This window comes from Grampus griseus, assembly GCF_964374135.1.
Source record: "Grampus griseus genome assembly, chromosome: 6".
Classification (NCBI taxonomy): domain Eukaryota; kingdom Metazoa; phylum Chordata; class Mammalia; order Artiodactyla; family Delphinidae; genus Grampus; species Grampus griseus.
In genome coordinates this window covers 107,134,633-107,154,253 of record NC_139000.1, presented here as the reverse complement: position 1 = coordinate 107,154,253, position 19,621 = coordinate 107,134,633, and the positions used below count along the sequence as shown (strand labels likewise).

The 19,621-nt window shown below is 54.0% G+C and overlaps 1 protein-coding gene across 1 annotated transcript in view; it reads right to left on the bottom strand.

Annotated features, from left to right (window-relative positions):
* Positions 1 to 10,117: 10,117 nt before the first annotated feature.
* BLK (BLK proto-oncogene, Src family tyrosine kinase) overlaps positions 10,118 to 19,621 on the bottom strand; it is a 46,224-nt gene continuing 36,720 nt past the window's right edge. Inside the window, exons 7-13 of the mRNA XM_082656943.1 lie at positions 18,208 to 18,354; positions 17,615 to 17,767; positions 16,180 to 16,359; positions 14,977 to 15,053; positions 12,297 to 12,447; positions 11,065 to 11,196; positions 10,118 to 10,369 (exon numbers count right to left, since the gene is read on the bottom strand). Coding sequence (XP_082513069.1) covers positions 10,164 to 10,369; positions 11,065 to 11,196; positions 12,297 to 12,447; positions 14,977 to 15,053; positions 16,180 to 16,359; positions 17,615 to 17,767; positions 18,208 to 18,354 — 1,046 coding nt within the window. The 3' untranslated portion in view covers positions 10,118 to 10,163. The remainder of the gene's footprint in view (positions 10,370 to 11,064; positions 11,197 to 12,296; positions 12,448 to 14,976; positions 15,054 to 16,179; positions 16,360 to 17,614; positions 17,768 to 18,207; positions 18,355 to 19,621) is intronic.

Genomic DNA, 19,621 nt, shown 5'->3' with positions numbered 1-19,621 from the left:
CTGCTCTAGCTGCGCCCGAGACCAACTACACAATCCTACCAGCCTCCCTAAAGCCCACCCGTTATAACGTCCCCAGACCGTGGCACCATCCCCCTCCATAGCCCACCAACCCCCATGACACCCTACACTGCTCTTGATTTTTTTCACCCTGGACCCTTGGGGAGGGGTCCCCAGCACTTTCAGTAAAACTGGGAAATGATACTGGAAGAATGGAGCAGAGTCACCATGGGCCTCAGAGAGAACCAAGAAGTTGATGTCATTTCCCCAAATCAGCTCCCCTGAGTCTTGAGGGGGGTCCTAGAACCCTAGGACACAGGACGGGACGAACTACAATTTTCCCAAGAGAAACCGGAGGCACAGAGAATTTAGGTGACTTGCTGGAGAGCACACAAAGGTTGGACCCAAGCAGGGGAGATTAGGGGAGCTCTGAGTCTCTCCAGGTCTGATGGTCTAAGGGTCCTTTCTAGGCTGAGGCCTGGGACAGCTTCGTCCACTAAAAAAATAGCATTAGGACCCAGAGGGAGCTGTGGCTGCGAAACCAAATAGGGATGGAGCTGGGAGCAGATGGTAAGCCTCTGAAAATCCAGGTGGCTGCTTCAAAGACCAGAGATTCCTGCTTTCTCGACTCATGAAGGGATTTTATCCAGATTTTTTCCAAAGCTCCCCAGATCCCCGGCTCCCGCACACTTCCCTGAGATGCCACAGCGCCGGGGTCTCCTCCCGGTCAGCCGTGCCAACCCTTCTGAGTGGGGTGGAGGTGAGCCTGACTCTTGGAAGCTCTGTGCTGGAAAGTTGAAGATTTTAAAAGTAAGGCTGTCCTGATACTTTCAGGGATATAAAGTAACTTGACGTAGGGCACTGCCGGGGAATTTCTTCCAAAGAGTGGCAGATCTGTGGTGAGCACGCTCTGTAGGTTTCCGGAGGTCCTTGTAAGACTCTGCAAGTTGTATCCCGGCCCTGGTGAAGGACTGGGAGATCTCTGCAGGCTCGTTTATGCTAGTTCGGCAAATCCTATTTCCTCCAGGGGGTACCAAGCAAACGTCACCTTGGCTAGCTGGGATTATAGAGAGAGTTGGCAGAAACATAAAAGATCATATAACCTTCCTCTTAATTTTTACACATGAGGAAACTGAGGCCCTGAGATTGGTACAAATGACGCTGATGATGTTGTTGGTGGTGGTGGTGATGCCACAGTTCCTGTCACCCATTTACTTGACTCCCAAGGGTGTGATCTACGTTGGCACCCCTTTTACTTGCACAGGGACTTGTACTATACCACTTTTACAGATGAGAAAAGCGAGGCTGGCCAGTGGCACAGCGGAGGTTCAGAGAGGCCTGCCAGGTCTCTGATCCTATCACTCTTTCCACCCACCCAGTCCCTCAAAAAGCCGAAAGACACAATTCTCAATTAGCAGGACTCAAGTGTAATGACGTTTGTGTGAGTCAGCTCAAAAGGAGAGGGCCCCTCACCCACGTCCAAGGATAAGGGGCAGAATGAGTCACTGCTGGGGTTCCGGGCAGCTGGGGGAGACCCGGGGCTGGAGCTGACGTGGTCCACTGGGACCCCCTGCTTTCTGGGCGCATGTCCATTCGGTGACCTGTGTCCAAATCCTGGTGCTGCCACATATTGGCTGGAGACCTTGGTCACTTAATATCTCCGAGTGTTTCCTCGTCCCTCCGTACTTCCCTGTTAGGTCTAAAGATGAAGAAGCAAAAAAGCAGGCCCACCAACTAGCACCGTGGTAGGGCCCGGGGTAGGCGTGCCATGCATTCTAGGTGCCATGACCGGTACTGTAGGAAATGAGGGCAGCCTGAGGTCTGAAGGCTGTCACAGGGCTGTCCGAGTCGTGGAGAGAGGAGTCGCTGGTGGTGGGACGTTAGGCTCCCCCCACCCCGACCCCATTAGGATGAGGAGAGGGGCTTGGTCGCCATCAACCAGCCCTGCCTGGTCCCTGGACATGCCCACCCCCCCCCCCGCACCCCCGGCCTCCCTCAGTGCAGGGTGATAAGCCTGATGACTGCACATTAAAGGTGTGGTGCCGAGCTGGCCTCCCCGTGAGGAGGCCGCTGATAACCTGGTGGGGGGCGCTATCTGGAGAGGAAGTGGGCTGGAATCAGGGTGGGGGTGGGGCAAATGAGGCCCAGCGTCAGGAGGCCTCTTGGAGCCCCAGGGCCGGACCCAACCCCGGGGTCACGTCACCCCGTCTCTGCCACCAGGCACAATTGCATCGCGCAATCCATCACTGACGCTGCCTGGCTTTTCTTCTCCAAGCGCATTACTGCATTCTCATCCTAAAAGATGTGAGCCGGTGGAGGACAGAGTAAACTGTGAGCCCCTCCCTCGTCCGCCTTTGTCCCATGAGCCCTCACCTCCACGCCAGGTCGTGCTGGGCTCTCTCTGGTCCCTTTGCCGCACTTGTACGTGTAAGGGTCTGTGTGATAAACACAAAATTGTGTGTGTGTGTGTTAAATCACGCCATGTGAATTTTTCTGCGCCTTCCCCATCCCGACCACGCAACGTATCTTGGGCATGTTTCCATAGCATATGGAAGTGCCCCATTCATTTTAATGACAGAATACGAGTCCACAAAATACATGTGCCTAAATTTACTTCCATCTTCCCCATGGTTGTACCTTCAAGTTGTTTTCAATGTTTGCTTTTGCTAAGACAGCATGTGGCCGCGAAGGGTATCATACACATGTCTTTGAGAACCAGGGCTTGTTTTAGTGTAGGGTAGTTTTCTAGAAGTGCAATTACTCCACCACTGTATGTAGGCTTCCCAAATTTTGAGTGGTACTGCCAGAAATGCTCCCCAAAACGTTTTTTATCAAATTACGCTCCCATTGACACTTGATGAGGGTAACAATTTTCCCACGTCATCATCAATATTATTGGATATTAGCAGTATTGCCATTTTGCCATTCTGATGGCAAAAACACTGTATTACTATTTAATTTGCACTTCTCCATTTACTGCTGTGACTGGACACCTCTCCCTATGTTAGTAGCTGTTTGTAGTTGTCTTTCTGTGCACCGCCCATGTCAATCATTTGTCCATTTGTCTTTAGGTTGTTTAGAAACAGGAAGGACTCCTTACTTTTTCTTTGCAGTAATCCTTTGTTATACAGCTACTGCAAATATTTTCTCCCCGTCTGACACTTACTTTTAACTTGTTCAAGTCCTTCCTGAGGCTCTTATGTCCTTTGCAGGATTAGCAGTGATCCCGTCCTTTGCTTTTGGATGTTTAGCCCTCATTTCTCTTGCAAACATCTGGTACCAATAGTAACAGTTATCCTTTTATCGAATGCCTGTCACGTGCCAGGCTTTCTGCGGAGGGCTGGAGACGCACCGCCTGTATCATGCACGCAAGGTGAGGCCCCGCGTAGTGGGTGCACTTGACGAGGGAGGACTCGGGCTTGAGGAGTCAGCTGACTTGCCAAAGGCCACCTGGCTGAACAGGGCTCCAGCCCCCAGAGCCATGACCGCTGGCTCTTGTCTTCCCAGCCTCAGCCCCCTTATTGATGTGGCTTCAACCATCCTTGCCTGAGCCCTGATTGGGCATATTGTTTTGACTTTAATATGTTACTATCTATCGGGCGTATTGTTTTGACTTTAATATGTTACTATCTATCGGATGTGGACAAAGAGCAAAATAGCAACTTGTCCCCATTCATTCATGTATTTGACGAATATCCACTGAGCACTTTCTATGTTCCGGGCTCTGTACTAGGGGCTGGGGACACAGTGGGAAAAAGAAACAGCCCAGCTCAACAGAAGGGACGGCCTGGCCAAACCTTTCCGCATTTTACTTTATCATTTACTCGCTCACTTAATAAATACCCGTGGATCATCTGGGATTCAGGAGGCCCTGCCTATTTTTCTTAATCTCAGGTGGGGTGCACGGGGGTGCAGCGGGCCTACTGTTCAAATCTAGGGGCTAGAAATGAGTAAGAAAGAAGCAACACAATCAAGAAATAATGCCAATGGCAAAAAGCTTGCACAATTCTGGGACTGAGTCTCTTTCCCAGGTGCCCTGGCCTGGTGAGTTAGGCATGCAGGCAGGCCCGCCGGTGCAAGCACTCATACACCCTCACGTGCACATGCCCCACCCCTCTTGTCCAGCCTCTGGAACAGAGGCCACATATTCTACTTCCCTCTGGAGAGCGGAGGGCTCACAGGCCAGTCGGTCTGTGCAAGCCCAGTCCTGGTGCCTCATGGGAAAGGCCGTTCAGTCCAGAGTGATGAGCTGCAGAGCGACCTTGGCCCAGAGGGAACGGCTCCAGCAGAGGTGCCTCCAGATGGTACCCTTGTCCTTCCAGAAGACCTCAGGCCGAGATTAGGGCCCCCCTGTCCTCCTGCCTCCCCTTCCTCGCAGGCGATGCTGTCAGCTCACAGGCAGCTATCCCCTTCACCTCATCAGTCCTCGGTAATCTGCCTGAAGACCTCTTGGGACTGGCTCCCATCAGCCCCGACAGCCTCTGCTGCCCACGGGGGCCTGGTGGCCCAGGGGCCAAGCTGATTGGAAAGAGGAGGCAGACGGGCCCTGGGGTGGGCAGGCTGGGCTCCCACACTGACTCCCAGGTGACCCCAGGGAGATGCTGTCCAGCCTGGGCCCTGACGGGGGAGGGGCCGTGCATGTACTGACCTTCTACTGCACGTGTGACCCACACCCGAAACTTTATGCACGTTATCTCAGCTCATCCTCAGCTTCCCTGTGAGCTGGTACGTTTGTGTCCAATTTAAACATGATGGAACTGAGGCCGAGAGGGGTTAAATAATTTGCCAGGGATTCCACAGCCAGTAAGAGGCACAGCCAGGAGGTGAAGCGAACACGGCCTGGTTCCTCCAAAGCCCGTCCTTCCACAGCAGGCTCGGCAAGTGGCCAGGGAGCGAGGCCACAGGGGTCTGGGCCCAGCCCGCGGATGGGTCTGGGGCAGCTCCAGCTCTGTCTCCAGCAAAGCCGTACCTCCCTCACTCTCCCAGGAACTCCCGCAGGAGGAAGCTCTGCACGGAGGCTTGCGTCCCGGATGCCCAAGCTTGGCAGGTGACCTCACCTCTCACAGCCATGGTTTTCTCATCCATGAGGGGCACGGTTTGAAACATCTAGACCAGATTCTTCCTGGAAGAATGGTTAAGAGTGATGAGTCCTCACTCCACCATTTACCAGCTGTGTGGCCTCGGGCCAGTTACTTACCCTCTCTGTGCCCCAGTCTCCTCATGTCTAAAATTAGGATCATAGGATCTACCTCTCTCTTTATACCCAGTAAATGTTGACTGGTCATGAAGGTCTGTTCAGCTCAGAATGTACACGTGGTGTCAAGGTTAGCTCTTTCTTTAATCCAGAAGACTTTATGAGCTCAGCTTGGCTGGCTGTGGGACGCACCGAACAAGCCTATGTCAGTTGTCTGTTTTCCCTGATCTGCCTGCGAGTCATGGTGGCCGCTGCCCGCAGCTCTCTCCTTGTTGCCTCTGCGGCTGGGTGCCCAGAACAGGATGTGTTTCTTCCCTGTGAACATGTTGGGGTGGAGGTCTGAGCACGTGCCCACGGATGCAGACCTGCCTGGGGACGGCTGGTGAGAGCCTTGGGCAAGTAAACCCCGAGGCAGTGCTGGGCAGACTCACCCAGGGGGAAAACAGAAATAGAGTCCTTTCCCCAGAAGAGAGTCCTGCCCGCCCCCCCACCCCAGACCTCCACCCAGCAGGGACCTCTCAGCCAGGCCCACGAAGCCCCCAACACCCAGCCGCAAACAGCAGAACTTCAGAGGCACCAGCCTGAAGAGGCTTGTCACCAGCAAATACAGGGAAAAGAACTCGGGAAACTCAGACATCAAAGAGGACTGAGGTCCTGTGGTGTCCAAAGTCACAGAAACTTGGGTTAATACTATTAAAATGACACTAGCCGCCCCAAACCCATTAGGATGGCTATTATCAAGATATCAAGTGTTGGTGAGAATGTGGAGAAATCAGAACGCTTGTGTGCTGCTGGTGGGAAGGTACAATAGTGCAGTTGCTGTGGAAAACGGTATGGTGGTTCCTGAAAACATTAAAAATAGAACTACTAGATGATCCAGGCTTGGGTCTCAAGAGACATTTGTACACCAGTGTTTATTGCAGCATTAGTCACAAAAGCCAAACGGTGGAAACAACTCGTGTCCATCGACAGATGGATAAACAAAATGCAATATATATAATATACAATGGAATATTACTCTGTCTTAAAAAGGAAGGAAATTCTGACACATGTCACAACTTGGATGAACCTTGAGGCCATTATACTAAGTGAAATAAGCTAGTCACAAAAAGACAAATATTGTATGATTCCACTTACATGAGGTTCGGAGAACAGTCAAATTCAGAGACAGAAAGTAGCATGGGGCTAGCCAGAGGCTGGAATGGGGAGTTAGTGTTTAATGGCAACAGACTTTCAGTTTGGGAAGATGAAAAACTTCTGAAGATGGATGGTGGTGAAGGTGGTTCAACAATGTGAATGTACTTGACACTTACTGAACTTAAAAAGTGCCGAAGTTGGTCAATTTTATTCTATGTGTATTTTACCACACTTAAAAAAAACCCAGACGACATGAAGCCTGGGGAAACTCGAGCCTTCCTTTTAAAGTACCTAAAGGAGTTTGTAGTGGACCCCTTTGTAAGATAAATCATTGGAGACAGTTGTATCCTTTGCGTAAATCTGGATTATCGTGTGTGAATTTGCTGAGAGCTGGTCCACTGGTTTTCCAGCTTAGCTTTGGTTCTTCCTTATTCGTAGATGGGAAGTTTATTCACACTAAATATTCTTGTTTTTAAAACTGGTCAGTTACAAGGATACATTGACACCTACTGTATGTCTTGCACTGGGAAGGTAGAATGGAAGGTACAAAGGAAGAAATAATTATTATATTATGTCTACGTGTCACTATTTGCTATGGGCTGAATTTTGTTTCCCCTAAATTCCTATGTTGAAGTTCTAACTCCCAGGACCTCAGGATGTGGCTGTATTTGGAGACGGACCTTTTAAAGAGGTGATTAAATTAAATGAGGTTATTGGACTGGACCTTAATCCAACACGACTGCTGTCTCTGTAAGAAGAGGAGAGAAGGACCAGACACACACAGAGGGAAGACCACGTGAGGACGAGGACACAGGGAGAAGACGGCCGTCTGTAAGCCAAGGAGAGAGGCCTCAAAAGAAACAACTCTCCTGACACCTTGATCTTGGACTTCCAGCCTCCAGAGCTGTGAGAAAATAAACGTCTGTTGTTGAAGCCCCGCAGGTTGCGGGGTTTGGTACTGCAGCCAAACGCACCAACTCAAAGTCTCTTTAAATCCTGAAAACAGCCCTGCAAGGGAGTCACTGCTCTTCCCTGCCTGGAGAAGGGGAACTTGAGGCTCAGAGGACTTGAGTTACTAACTCAAGGTCACACAGCTGGAAAGTGCTGGGTAAACCCAGGTCCCTGACTTCAACACCCGGGGCCGCTCTTCTCGCAGTTCTGCCCTGAGGGTGGGAGCAGTGTGACGGCAGACAAAGAAAAATCCTAGCAACCAGTAAAGAACAAAACGCTGAGGGGCACAGTTTGAAGCCCACCCTGGGAGACAAAGAGGACAGGGGACACCCAGTTAAGGCGGTTGGAGGTTGTGCATCAGGGTCTTTGAAGGCCTTTCTTTGGGGGCTGTCAAAATAATAAGAGCTTGGGCTTCCCCGGTGGCGCGGTGGTTAGGAATCCGCCTGCCAATGCAGGGGACACGGGTTCAAGCCCTGGTCCGGGAAGATCCCACATGCCACAGAGCAACTGAGCCTGTGCGCCACAACTACTGAGCCTGTGCTCCAGAGCCCGCAAGCCACAACTCCTGAGCCCACATGCCATAACTCCTGAAGCCTGGGCGCCTAGAGCCCCTGCTCTGCAACAAGAGTAGCCACTGCAATGAGAAGCCCTTGCAGTGCAACGAAGAGTAGCCCCCGCTCACCACAACTAGAGAAGGCCCGCGCACAGCAACAAAGACCCAACGCAGCCAGAAAAAAAGAAAAAAAAAAAGAGCTAAAGTGTCTGAGCATTTACCATAAGACAGGCACTGGGATGAACACCCCATGTGTTCTATTTTGTCTAAACCTCAAAACAAGCCTATAACGTAGGAGTTATTAATGTGCCCATTTTCCAGATGAAGAAACTGAGACTCAGGGAAGTCAAGCAAAGTGTCTGAGTTCACACACCCGGGAGAGGAAGAGCTTGAATTTGAACCCAGGTGTATCTGATCCCAAAGGTCTTGCTGTTACTCATTTTACAATAGCACTGCAAATGCCCTGGCTCTGGGGAGGGAGGGAGAAGGGGAAGCACAAAATCCATGAGGGGTCCGAGGCTGGGGCGTACTCCTTACCAGAGCTCTGGTTGGGGGGCAGCAGTCATAGGCTCCACTCTCTCAGGCCTGGGCCCCTTTCCAATACCCTCACACGGACAGCTTGGGGCTGGGAGAATACTACCTCCACAGCCATGAATAGGGGCTGAGGGCAAAGAGTGGGTTCAGATCCAGGGTCCAGCACTGGCCAGCTAAGAGCCTCTGGACAGGCCTGGTGTGTGGAGTCTCTGCCGGTTTCCTCATTTGGGAAAAGAGTTTAGGCATAATAATGGTGAGCCCCCGCCCGCCTCTCCATCCCTCCCGGGGCTGTTTGGGAAAGCACCCTGGAAACAGCAATACTATGCAGATGTCTGTCCTCCTTTGCCAGTGCGGCAGCCCCTCCTTGAGGCTCTCCCAGCCCAGCATCCCCCATTCTCTGCTGCCACAGTCCAGCTGCTCTGCTTGGGGCCACATCCCTATCCTGCTACCAATGAGCTGTGTGACCATGGAAACACCGCGCACGCTCTCTGTTGCTGGTTTCTTTCTCTGTATTCCCACCTCCTTGATTGTCACATGATCAGAGGAGTCGAAACAAGGTAAGTTGTTGGCCAGAGGTCCAGGGGGAGGGAGAGAGGAAATAGGTGGAGCGCAGAAGATGGCAATGAAAGTATTCCGCATGGTAGTATGACGACATGCGATTTTACATTCGTCCAAACCCACAGAATACAAGGCACAGAGTGGATCCCAGCGTAAACTATGGACTGCAGTTAATAATAATGTGTCAGCGTCAGCTCATCAGTTGTAACAAATGTACTGCCACTATTGCAAGATGTTAATTACAGGGGAATTGGGGGTGGGGCGGGGTGAGCGGTAAATGGGGATTCTCTACACTTTTCATTTCTTTTTCTGTAAACCTAACAGCTCAAAAAAAGGAAAATCTGTTACAAACAAAACAAAAACATGACAAATGGGGAGCCTCCATGAACAGTGAGGAACCCTGGAACCTTCCTTGGTGTTACCAGCCCCGCCTCATCAGTTTAGGCGGCTGGTCCCGGCGCCACCGGAGCCCAGGGCTGCTTCGCCTCCCCGGTGCGCGCACTGTCAGCTCTGCGCTCTGCAGAGCAACGGCCCTCCCACCCGCGACCCCGACTCAGACCTGGAGGCCGAGGATTTCTGAGGTGAGAGCACCACCTGCTGGTCCTACTCAAGCTGCCCTAAAAGGCAGTGACTGTCGGGTCTGCGTCCTCGTCCTGGGGGGCTGGGGGCTTGACTTTCACCCAGGGCCGTACGCGAGTCCCTAGCGGCACCACTCATGCAAACACGAAGGTCATGTATGCGATGTCCAGGCTTGTCACCAGGAACGACACGGGAAAGGTCAGATCTCGTGACTTTATTACGGAAAAGTCCCAAAGTGCTCGAGCGCAGTATGGGTCAGGTGGGAGCCCGCGGGACTCAGGTCACCTGCGGTAGACTCCTGGCTTTTGGTGCCAGCACAGGAAGCCTTATATGACATGATGACAAACACTTACGAGTGTGCCGGACACTATTCTGAACACCTTAGCGGGTCATCCTCGTGAAGAAGATACAAGGTAGATACAACTGTGGCTCTTTCCCGTTGTGCCAATGAGAAGGCGGAGGCACAGAGAGGCTAAGTAACTCGCCCAGGGGCACACAGCCGGAGAAGGTTCGTGCTGAGATTGGATCCGGAGTCCAAGCCGTGACCCACCTGCCAGGCCGCTCTACCTCTAGTTTGCTCATCTGAGAAATGGGCTTGCCGACCCCTCCCTGCCTTTGCAGCGCATCTGGGGCTGAGGAAGCCGCCAGTTGCACACGGGCCTAGGGCTGCAGCTCGTACTGGCCCTCGGTGGCCGTGTGGAAGTCCTCGAGCACCGACTGCAGGAACTCAAAGGTGGGCCGCTCCTCAGGACGGCTGCGCCAGCACTCGGCGATGACGCTGCTGTACAGCTCGGGTGGGCACGAGTCTGGGCGCGGCATGCGGTAGCCGCGCCCCAGGTTGCCAATGACTTCGGGGTTGCTCATCCCTGGAGGCGGAGGGGACGCGGCTGAAGGGCGGCAGGGGCCCGCCAGGCACGGACCGCCATCTCCGCCCTCGCAGCCCGGCTGGTGCCACCTTTACGCATCCCACCATTTACTTTCCATTGCTTGGAGAACAGCTGGAAACGAGGCTGTAGATTATCTCAGTGCGGGACAGTTCCTCCTGGGTGGGACCCTACCTCGCTTACCTGTGACTGCGCGGCACACAGGCGATCATCACTCACTGCGCAGGTACTTGGTGAACAGGCCCCAGCCCCTCCCAGAGGCTGCTAAGAGGCCCCAGCCCTCCGGGCCTGAGGCTGCGGGGCTGGGGGTTGACCCTCAAGACTCGGCTTTGTACACAAGGTGAAAGACCAAGGGAGGGGCCACCTGCCCTCTGTTGAGGGCAAGCTAGTTGGAGGAAACCTGAGTTCAGACCCCGACCTTAACTGAATTCCAGGCTTGGGGGCTCACGGACCTCTGCTGGATGAAGGGGACACAGCTCCGTTGCCAAGAGCAACGTTGAGGAAGGGGGTGGAAGCCCCGCCCCCAGAGTGGCACACTTGGGTTTCTGTTTGAACCACTGGGCTCCATTCTGACGTGCAGGTGGGCAACCCCAGGCACTGAGGATGGGACATCTGCCATCGCAGTCACGTCAGGACAGCCCTGAGCAGTAGAGTCGCTGCACGATGCAGCCGCCTACCTGGGTAGGGCACACGCCCGTAAGTGATGATCTCCATGAGGAGGATTCCAAATGACCACACGTCTGCTTTGATGGTGAACACCCCGAAGTGGATGGCCTCTGGGGCAGTCCACTTGATGGGGAACTTGGCCCCTGTGAGACAGCCAAGAGCAGCTCTGTGAGGCCGTGACTGACCGCCCCTGCACGCCCCCCGACGCCCTGCTGTCCCTCCCCTCCACCCTGCCCTGCCTGGCGGAGTTAGGGCGGCTGCGCCAGACACAGATGCATCCCGGGAGTCACTCCGACCCCTAGGACACATGACCAGGAGTGTGCAGACCCCGGGGGTCCGCAGCATGAAAGGACAAAGACCACCCCTGTCACCCGCTCTGGGTCTTTGCCCAGTGGGTTTCATTGGGCAACCAGCACGTGTTTCCATCTGGGATGGAAGAATCCTTTGGCACCTCCCATGAGTCTTGTTTACTAACAGGAACCCATGGCTTGGGAAAGTCATTTAACTTGTCCCTGCATTCATCCTCTCCTGCAAAAGGGAAGTGGTGACACATGACTCATATACCTCCTAGGGTCACAGTGAGGAAGGAATTCAAATCCTGCTGTCCATGAAGCCCACCGGACGGCCCTGCCCTTGATCACCTGCACCTTGCCTGGCTTTATCCCCTGAAGCTCCCTCAGGGAACGAGTCATGTCAATCCTTCTCCCGTATCAACTGAGGAGTGTGCTGAGCTAACACTGATCACTAACTTGCTTGATGAAATGTATTTTGATCCTTTCAAATCCTCTTGTGAAGAGGGTTTTTTGCCAAAGTTTTACAAAGTAAAGTAGAGACCCGTGGAGACCCCAATTCAGGTATTAGGTTTTGCCGCTCATACTTTAGAGCAGTGTTTTCCAAAGTGTGTTCTGTGAACCCCTGGTTCTGTGGGAGGTTCACAGAAGTTACATGGAAAAAGTATTCGGGATTCCAATTAGTTTGGGAGACCCGAGGTGAGGCACAAGTACACTGTTCCTTAGCTGCAGGACTTCTCAGTGCCTTTAATATGCTGCTGTGGGCTGGGAGTCTCCAAGGGAGGGCTGGATGGACTGGGCGGTGTCTCCAAACTTACTCCCTCGCAGAGCTATTCCTCCTGAGGCACCTGTGCTCTACACTTTAGGGAAAGGCTGGACTAGCTGGGGGCAAGGCCAGAATTGCACGACAAGGAGTCCAAAGGGACTTGGGGGAGTTGGGAGGCTCCGCTCACCCTCTTGGGCGGTGTACTCATTGTCGATGATCCGGGCCAAGCCGAAGTCACCGATTTTGCAGCACAACGTCTCAGACACCAGGATGTTGGCCGCCCTCAGGTCCCGGTGGATTGAATTCATCTGCTCGATATACGCCATTCCTTCTGCAATCTGAGGGAATGGGCCCCACGGTGAAGGCCAGCGCCCTTCGGGGAGAAGGACTCCAGCCGCCCTCTGCGTCAGAGCCAGGGGCCCCGCCCTGCTCACCCACCTCTCCTCTCCTTCCAAGGGTCTGCAGGGCAGGAAGGTGGCAGATGGCAGGCAGGAGAAAAGGAAGGAAGGGGCGTGAGAGGAGGGGAAGGCAGGAGGTTGGGCAGAGGGTTTCATTTCCTCAGCAAGTTGCAAGCAGTGGTCCTGGAGCAGGGAGTCCTGGATTGCAATCATTGCTTAAGCTCCTCGGGGGAGGGGGAATCACTGCCCTGACAGGGAACGTGAGGGGATGGGTCTCCAGGGCCCCAGGGTTGCGGCAAGCATTAGGTGAGACCGGTAGGAGGACCTAACCCAGCAGGATCCTGACAGAACGGAGGCAGTGAAAGAAGAGAGTTGTTTCTGTCCCAGGTCACCAGCATTGGGCCAGGAGGAGCTGTTTGTCCTGCTCTTGTGCCGTTTAGCCAAAGAAACGAACTCAGGGTTTATTCACTGCACTCCCAGTGGATGGATGAAGAAACTGAGGCAGAGAATAGAAAGCCAATGTACCTCCTCAAAGCCAGCACTGGAATTGATCCCACTCCTACTTAGGCTTCCATTGCACTGGTTTATTCATTTATTCATTCATTTGTATATTCTATCTTCATATTTATTCCTTCGCTAAGTCATTCCATCATACGTATGTGTTGGTATGGTACTGTGAGGACTATAGGGCTGAATACCAAATATCTTATATCTGGACAGCATTTAGCAGTATTCACCCCATTAACAAATATGTACTGTATTGTATTCATGTATATATGTACTAACGAGCGGTATTAGAAATTTTAAAAAAAGGTCTAGCAGGACCCGGATCTGCTTTCAAGAAGCATCCACCTGGCACGATGCTAGGGGAACACATGACCAAGGTGCTCTCTGCACTTTCTTGTCCAGAAAAATTGAACAGAAGTGACCTTGACCTGGGTCGTGAACGTTGGTTAGGATTCTGCCAGCTGAGAAGAGAGGCAAAGGCATCCTGGGCAGAGGGGACAGTCTGGGCAAAGGCTCCCAGATGTGACAGGACAGGGGGGAGCTGCCGTGTGGCTGCAAAGCGGGGCACATGGGCTTGTGGTTGGAGGGGAGCTTGGCATTTCATGCCTTAGAGCAGGAAAAGGAGCGCCCAGGAGGCGGTGAGGGTGTGCGTGTGCGTGTGCGTGTGTGCACGCAGTGAGGTGTTAGCATGATCAGAATGTGGTTTAGAAGCTGCTCGCCTGGAAGGTTCTGATTTTCTTGTTTCCTAACCTTCAGACTCTTGACCACACCTACTTATAAACTCAGGTGGCTTTTCGCATCTTTTGCCTCTGGGTGACCCAAGATTTCCCAAAGGATTGACTAAGAGACAGCGGAGAGAGAGAGAGAAGGAAAAGAATGGGGGAAAAAAAGAGTGGGCAGGCTGATCGCTGCGCTGTGCTTTGAAACCGGTCACCAGCGTTAATTTTCCGAGATCACCTCACCAGCCTGTTGGACCCGGCCTGTGCTCACCTCGGTGCAGAGAAGAGGGGTGGTGACCTCAGTGCCTGTCCTGATATTAACAGCAGATAACGGTAGAGGAGAAGGTAGATGCGGGAGGGTGCCTCTCTTTAGCAGGGTGTGTGTGTGTGTGTGTGTGTGTGTGTGTGTGTGTGTGTGTGTGTGTGTGTGTGTGTGTGTGTGTGTGTGTGTGTCTCACGGGCTGACCACAGACCAGAGCTTTTCTGCTGAGAGTTCCAGTTTTAACCTGGAGCCACCAGATGTGCCTTGCTGCCGGTTAGAACCCTCAGCTAAAATCCCCGGGGAGGAAAGATCCCTCCCCTTCCTTTTGCTCTTTACCTCACGCCGTCTGAGTCTACAGAAGGCATTTGTGGGCACCGTCTGAGGACAGGCGAGGTCACCACAAAACACGGGCCTACCGTGTGGCATGGAATTCGTGGGAACTCTCTGGGTCTCCCACACCATCCTTTCCTCCTTCTCGTCCTTAGCAATAGAACCCACCTCGCTCCTTCATTGCTGCCCAGGATAAAGACTACATTTCCCAGGTTCCCTTGCAGTAGGTGTTGGCTGGTGACCGCTGGCCAGGGGGCTGGGAGAGCAAGGGTAGTGGGTGACTTTGGGGACGTGTCTCTAAAGGGAGGGAGGTGGACTTCCCCCACCCGCCGCCCTCCTACTTCTTCTTGCTGGCTGAGGAGGACAAGATGCTAAAGTGTGAGCAGTCTCCCTCGGTGGGAAGACGACCTGCTAAGACCTGGAGGGTGGAAGAAACCTGGGTCCCTGCTCTGAGGAGTGGCCCCGCTGCCCGCCCCAGGCTGCCCACCTCTGGTGTTTACACATTTAAGCCATGATGACTTTGGGCTCTCTGTCCTTCACAGCCCAGCCTAAATCTAATGGACACAACCTCTAACTAGTTGATATTGTTAAGCCATGGGGACGGAGGAGAGGGTCTGGGGGCCTGGCCCGCTGCACTCGGTTCTCACAAACCTGGGCCGACATGTCGATCAGCCTTGGGAGGGACAATCGGCTACCTTCATCCGTCTTCAGGAAATCCAGCAAGCAGCCTGAGGAAAGAGAAGTTGCAGCTGCATTTGTGCAGTGACCCAACCCTGGCTGGGCCGGCCTCTCAGGGTATGGGCTGTTCCCCACCTGCGGCAGGAAGTGGGTGGCACCGGATCTCTAGTGCCCAGAGACAAACCCACCCACAGCTGCAGGTGCCTCTGCTCTACAGAAACTCCCATCTCAGTCCTCACAGCGCCCAGGAGGTGCTGATCTGCTACCAGCTGCTTGGAGGATGTTAGATCTCGGCCAAGTTCAGGGTCATGCAGCCAGGGAACCGGAGCGGAACATGCTCATTCCCTGCACCACATTCCAAAGCATCTTCTTGCCCCCTTCTCTGTTTGTTGGCAGAGATTCTTCCTCCGAGGACCAAGGGCACAAGAAAGCACCAGAACGGAGAGACCCGTCTCCTGGGTTGGTGCAGGGAACAAACGCAGCTCCCCTTTGGCGTCTAAGAGTTGGGGGATGCTCACCACAGGGGTGGCTAAGAGGTGAGCTGGGGAGTCAGGTGCTCAGCGTGGGCCCCTTCATGACGACCTTTCAGGAACTGTATTAGCAGAGCACGTTAGGATCTGACCAGAATCAGTGTGCGGTCAGGGCCACAGGAGGGGTGAGAAGGAGCCCCTGTCCCGGGAGAGCGTGGCCACACCATGGACCTCAGAGGCCATCTCGCCCAACCTCTCTTTTCATCCATGTTGTAAAACGCTCATAGGGTTGTAAAACGTTCTCTGGACTAGAACCGTCTCTGGACACCCAGCCTACTGTTCTTTGGACTTTGCCTCGCTCTGTCCTCCCCAGGGGGCATCAAGCAGTGCCAGGCACAGAAGGCACGCTCCAAAAATGCCGGTTCAAGGGCTCCTGCACCGAGGACACCGCTCTGTGAGGACCACTTATCCGTCTTGTTCTCATCATCCTTCCCTCCGCCCCCCACGCACACGGAACTCCCTAGATCTGAACGATGTTGGCTAACCGATCCAGCCCGTGGCTCAGGGATCTCCTGCCGAGGTCCCCTGGCCAGGCAAGCCCATGGCAGCAGATCAGCCTCAGCCTTCTCGGGCCCCCAAGCCTGGACTCCCACCCTCAAGCCTCCCTGCCTCTGTCTGAAGGATGCAGTCCCGGGCAGGGCACCACCTCTGGCCATGTACTCGGTCACGATGTAGATGGGCTCCTTGGTGACCACGGCGTAGAGACGGACCAGCCTCTCGTGCTGGAGAGTTTTCATCAGGTTGGCCTCACCCAGGAAGGCCTCCGGAGACATGGTTCCCTCCTTCAAGGTCTTGATGGCCACCTTGATGTTGTTTTTGTAATAACCTGAGCCCCAGGGACGGAGAATGAGGAGGACATTCAGAAGACCCAGAGGCTATGGGAGGTGACCCCTTAACCAAAATCGATATAAGCTTCCAGGAGCCATCCCTGTTCTATAGATGGGGCACTGAGGCCACAGCCGCCCCCACCCCGCCGCCGGAAGTGGTCCTGGGCTGGAATGACAGCTCCTGAGACGGACGGATGTGCCTGCTTACCTTGCGGGATGCCAGCTTGTCCCAGTCTCCCCTGCCAGATGGGAGCGCCAGGCAGTGGAGGAACTTACCCGGCCTGGGAGGGGGCCCATTTCACCTCCTTGCCCCTACACCCGGGTCTGGGGTGCATCTCTTGTCCTTCAAGTAGCCTGCCTCCTACCCCTACGTAATGAGTCTCTTCTACCACTTGATAGCTTCAGCGTGGCAGGGAGTATCACAGCCCACGACAAAAGCATAGAGAACGCAGAGGGGGCCTGGAGACCCCTTCCCCCTTTCTGCGCCCTGTGATGTTTCCCTTACAGCGCCGGCACCTGCACACACCCACCCCCACCATGAGGTCCCCATCCACACTGAAGGGAGAAGGTGAGTCATGACTCAGACTTGCAACAATCCAGGTGGAGCTCCTGCCAGGGGCGCCTCAGGCATCAGTCCTGGGTGCCAGAGGACTGCGGGGGGGGGGGGGAGGGGGGCAGCAGGATCCCACCGTGAAATCATGCCCATAGACATGGACCTTTCCGGGGATAAACTAAAGCACCTTGTGTTCTGAGAGTGCCCATGCTGAGCAGAGGAGCGACCGTCAACTGTCATTGAAGGTGAGGCCACAGGAGTCCAGAAGTTAAGGGACTGGCTAGTCTCACAGCTGCAAGTGGTGGCTTTGGTCTGTTACCACAGTCTTGGGGCCCCTGGTTCACCGCTCACCACGGTTAACACGCGTTGCCGCTCTATGAGTTAGCAAGGCGTTCCAGGTCACACACAAATCAATGGCAAAGGCAGCTCTGGGCAGCAAAGAACCAAGGAGGGACTGGGCTGAGAGGGTGGGAGAGTTGGATTCTACTCCTGCTTCACCATCATGTGCGGAACAGCTGAAGGCAAGTCACTTTAGTGTCCTATGCCTCCATCACCTCATCTGTAAAATGGGTATATAGCCGCAGTCCCTTCCCCCTCATAAGCCTTTATGGGAAGCACGATGCCCTGTGCAAATCCCGAGACTTCTGTGCTTCGGGACGCAGGACAGGGAGAGAGCGGCTCCCGGCATGACACATACTCACCCATCCAGACTTCGCCAAACTGCCCAGACCCAAGTTTCCTGACCAGCTTGAGGGACTGCCGGGGGATTTCCCATTCATCCTGGGCCCAGGGGTTCTGGAGAGCCAGGCTCACACAGGGTTGGGTCAGCCTCTGGCACAAACCATCCCCCTTCTCTGCATTAGGAAAGAAGAGGTGGGGCTGGAGCCAGACTGGTCTCATTCTCATGGGAGCCACATCACTCCCAGCTGTGTCCCTGCCCCCTATTGCCCGCCCTACCCCACCCCTACCCGTCGTGCACACACCACACACACACAGCTCTCTGCATTCGTTTTGCACTAAGCAAGGAATGCTATCACTGTCTTGCTGTCTCTAAGGCTGAAAATACTCGTTACTCCCCAAGTGCTCACAGCCAGTAGAGGGGATGAGGGACACAGAATGTGAATCATTATGTCGACAGTTGTCAACTCCTTAGGTCCAGCCTTGGGATAATCCTCTACCCCTCCACCAAGATGGTACCAGTAGTTCACACCGTCCTGAGATCTTAGTGATAGGGAGATACAGGGCTCCCCTGTTACAAGCCCCCCACGCGCCCTCATCAGACGCCCCCTCTTACTAGAATAGTGCTGCACCAGAGCCTGCAGGGTGGGGAAGGTGTTTCGGGGGGAGATGTAATAGCCGCCTTCATCCAGAGAGCGGATCTTATAGTGTTTGATCACCTCCCCCTGGGTGGTCACATCCTTCACAGACAGAGAAAAGGCACCTGGAGGGTTAATAAAGACACATACATGAGAAGCAAGGCATAGAGGGAAACCCAGGACTGGGATTTGGGCTTCATTTCAATACCCTGGAAAAAAGTTCCCCAAATTCTGCTCTCCATTTTGACCACTTCCATCAAAAGTTATCTTTTCCTTCATCTCACCCTCCACCCTCCTGGAAGCCTTTCCTCTCAGCTCCATCTGACTCTGTCCTTGACGTTCCTCCCCAAAATCTCCCAAAACTCAGCCAGAGAATCCCAGAGCTCTGGAGCAGGCAGGATGTTCTCTTAGCAATCAGGCTGTCCCCCAACTTGGGCCCTGGGGCTTGCGGACCCTTTGCCATGGAATATTGAGAAATATAGAGTTGTTGGAGGGACTAAGAGACTGACTCATTCATTCATTCATTCCAGCTGAAAGGTTGACCCTACCCCACATGCAATACTAAATTACAACCCCAAGCACTCCTGTCCATGGGGGAGAACATAAGACACTCCCCAGGGGTTCTGTTCAAATCCATACACACAACTAGGCATTCTGTCTTCTAGGTGAACGTAGCAGATGGCAAGCGTTAAGAGCAATTTAGGTGGCAAGAGTTTTCAGCTGAAAAACATTCCACGAACTTGATGGTTTTTATAAAGAGCCTCTCTCCAGCTCTCTGGGCACCACACTCCTCCACTCTTATTTGGAAGATGAGGAAGCTGAGGCCCAGAAGGGGGATGTCGCTTTGCACCAGGGTCCTCCGCTGGCTAGCAGCAGGCTTGGGGGCTCCCGTGCCCTTTCTAAGGGCTCGCCTACCTCGAGCAGTACCAGCCCTCCCCGCCAGGTGTCAGGCTTGGACACCTCTTGTCCCGGGTGTGGGCGCTTGATTTTGCTTTGCGGTGTTTGTCTTTACGCGTCTTTCCTCCCCCATCAGCCCATCAGCCCATCTCAAATCTCTTCTCCCCTAACCCTTGGCCATTGCGCCTCTCTTATTGCCCACCTGCAAAAGGATGCGGAGAAGCCTTGCGCCCCGCGGCGCGCCCTGCCTCCGCCACAGCCCGCTCCACGCGCCCGACCCCAGCCCAGCCCGCACGCGGCAAACTGTGGCCCCGACTTCGCCCCGGGTGGGTGCAACGTGCCCCGGTATCTCAGGAACCAGAGAGTGGCTCTAGTGAGTCCATTCATCCGCGCATCACCCTAGTGAGGAAGGGAGCTGTTCTCCCCGTTCCCTCCGCTGCACCCTGCTTGTGAATCCTCTAGATTAGCCAAGGAGACCGGGCTCTCCTCCAGCAG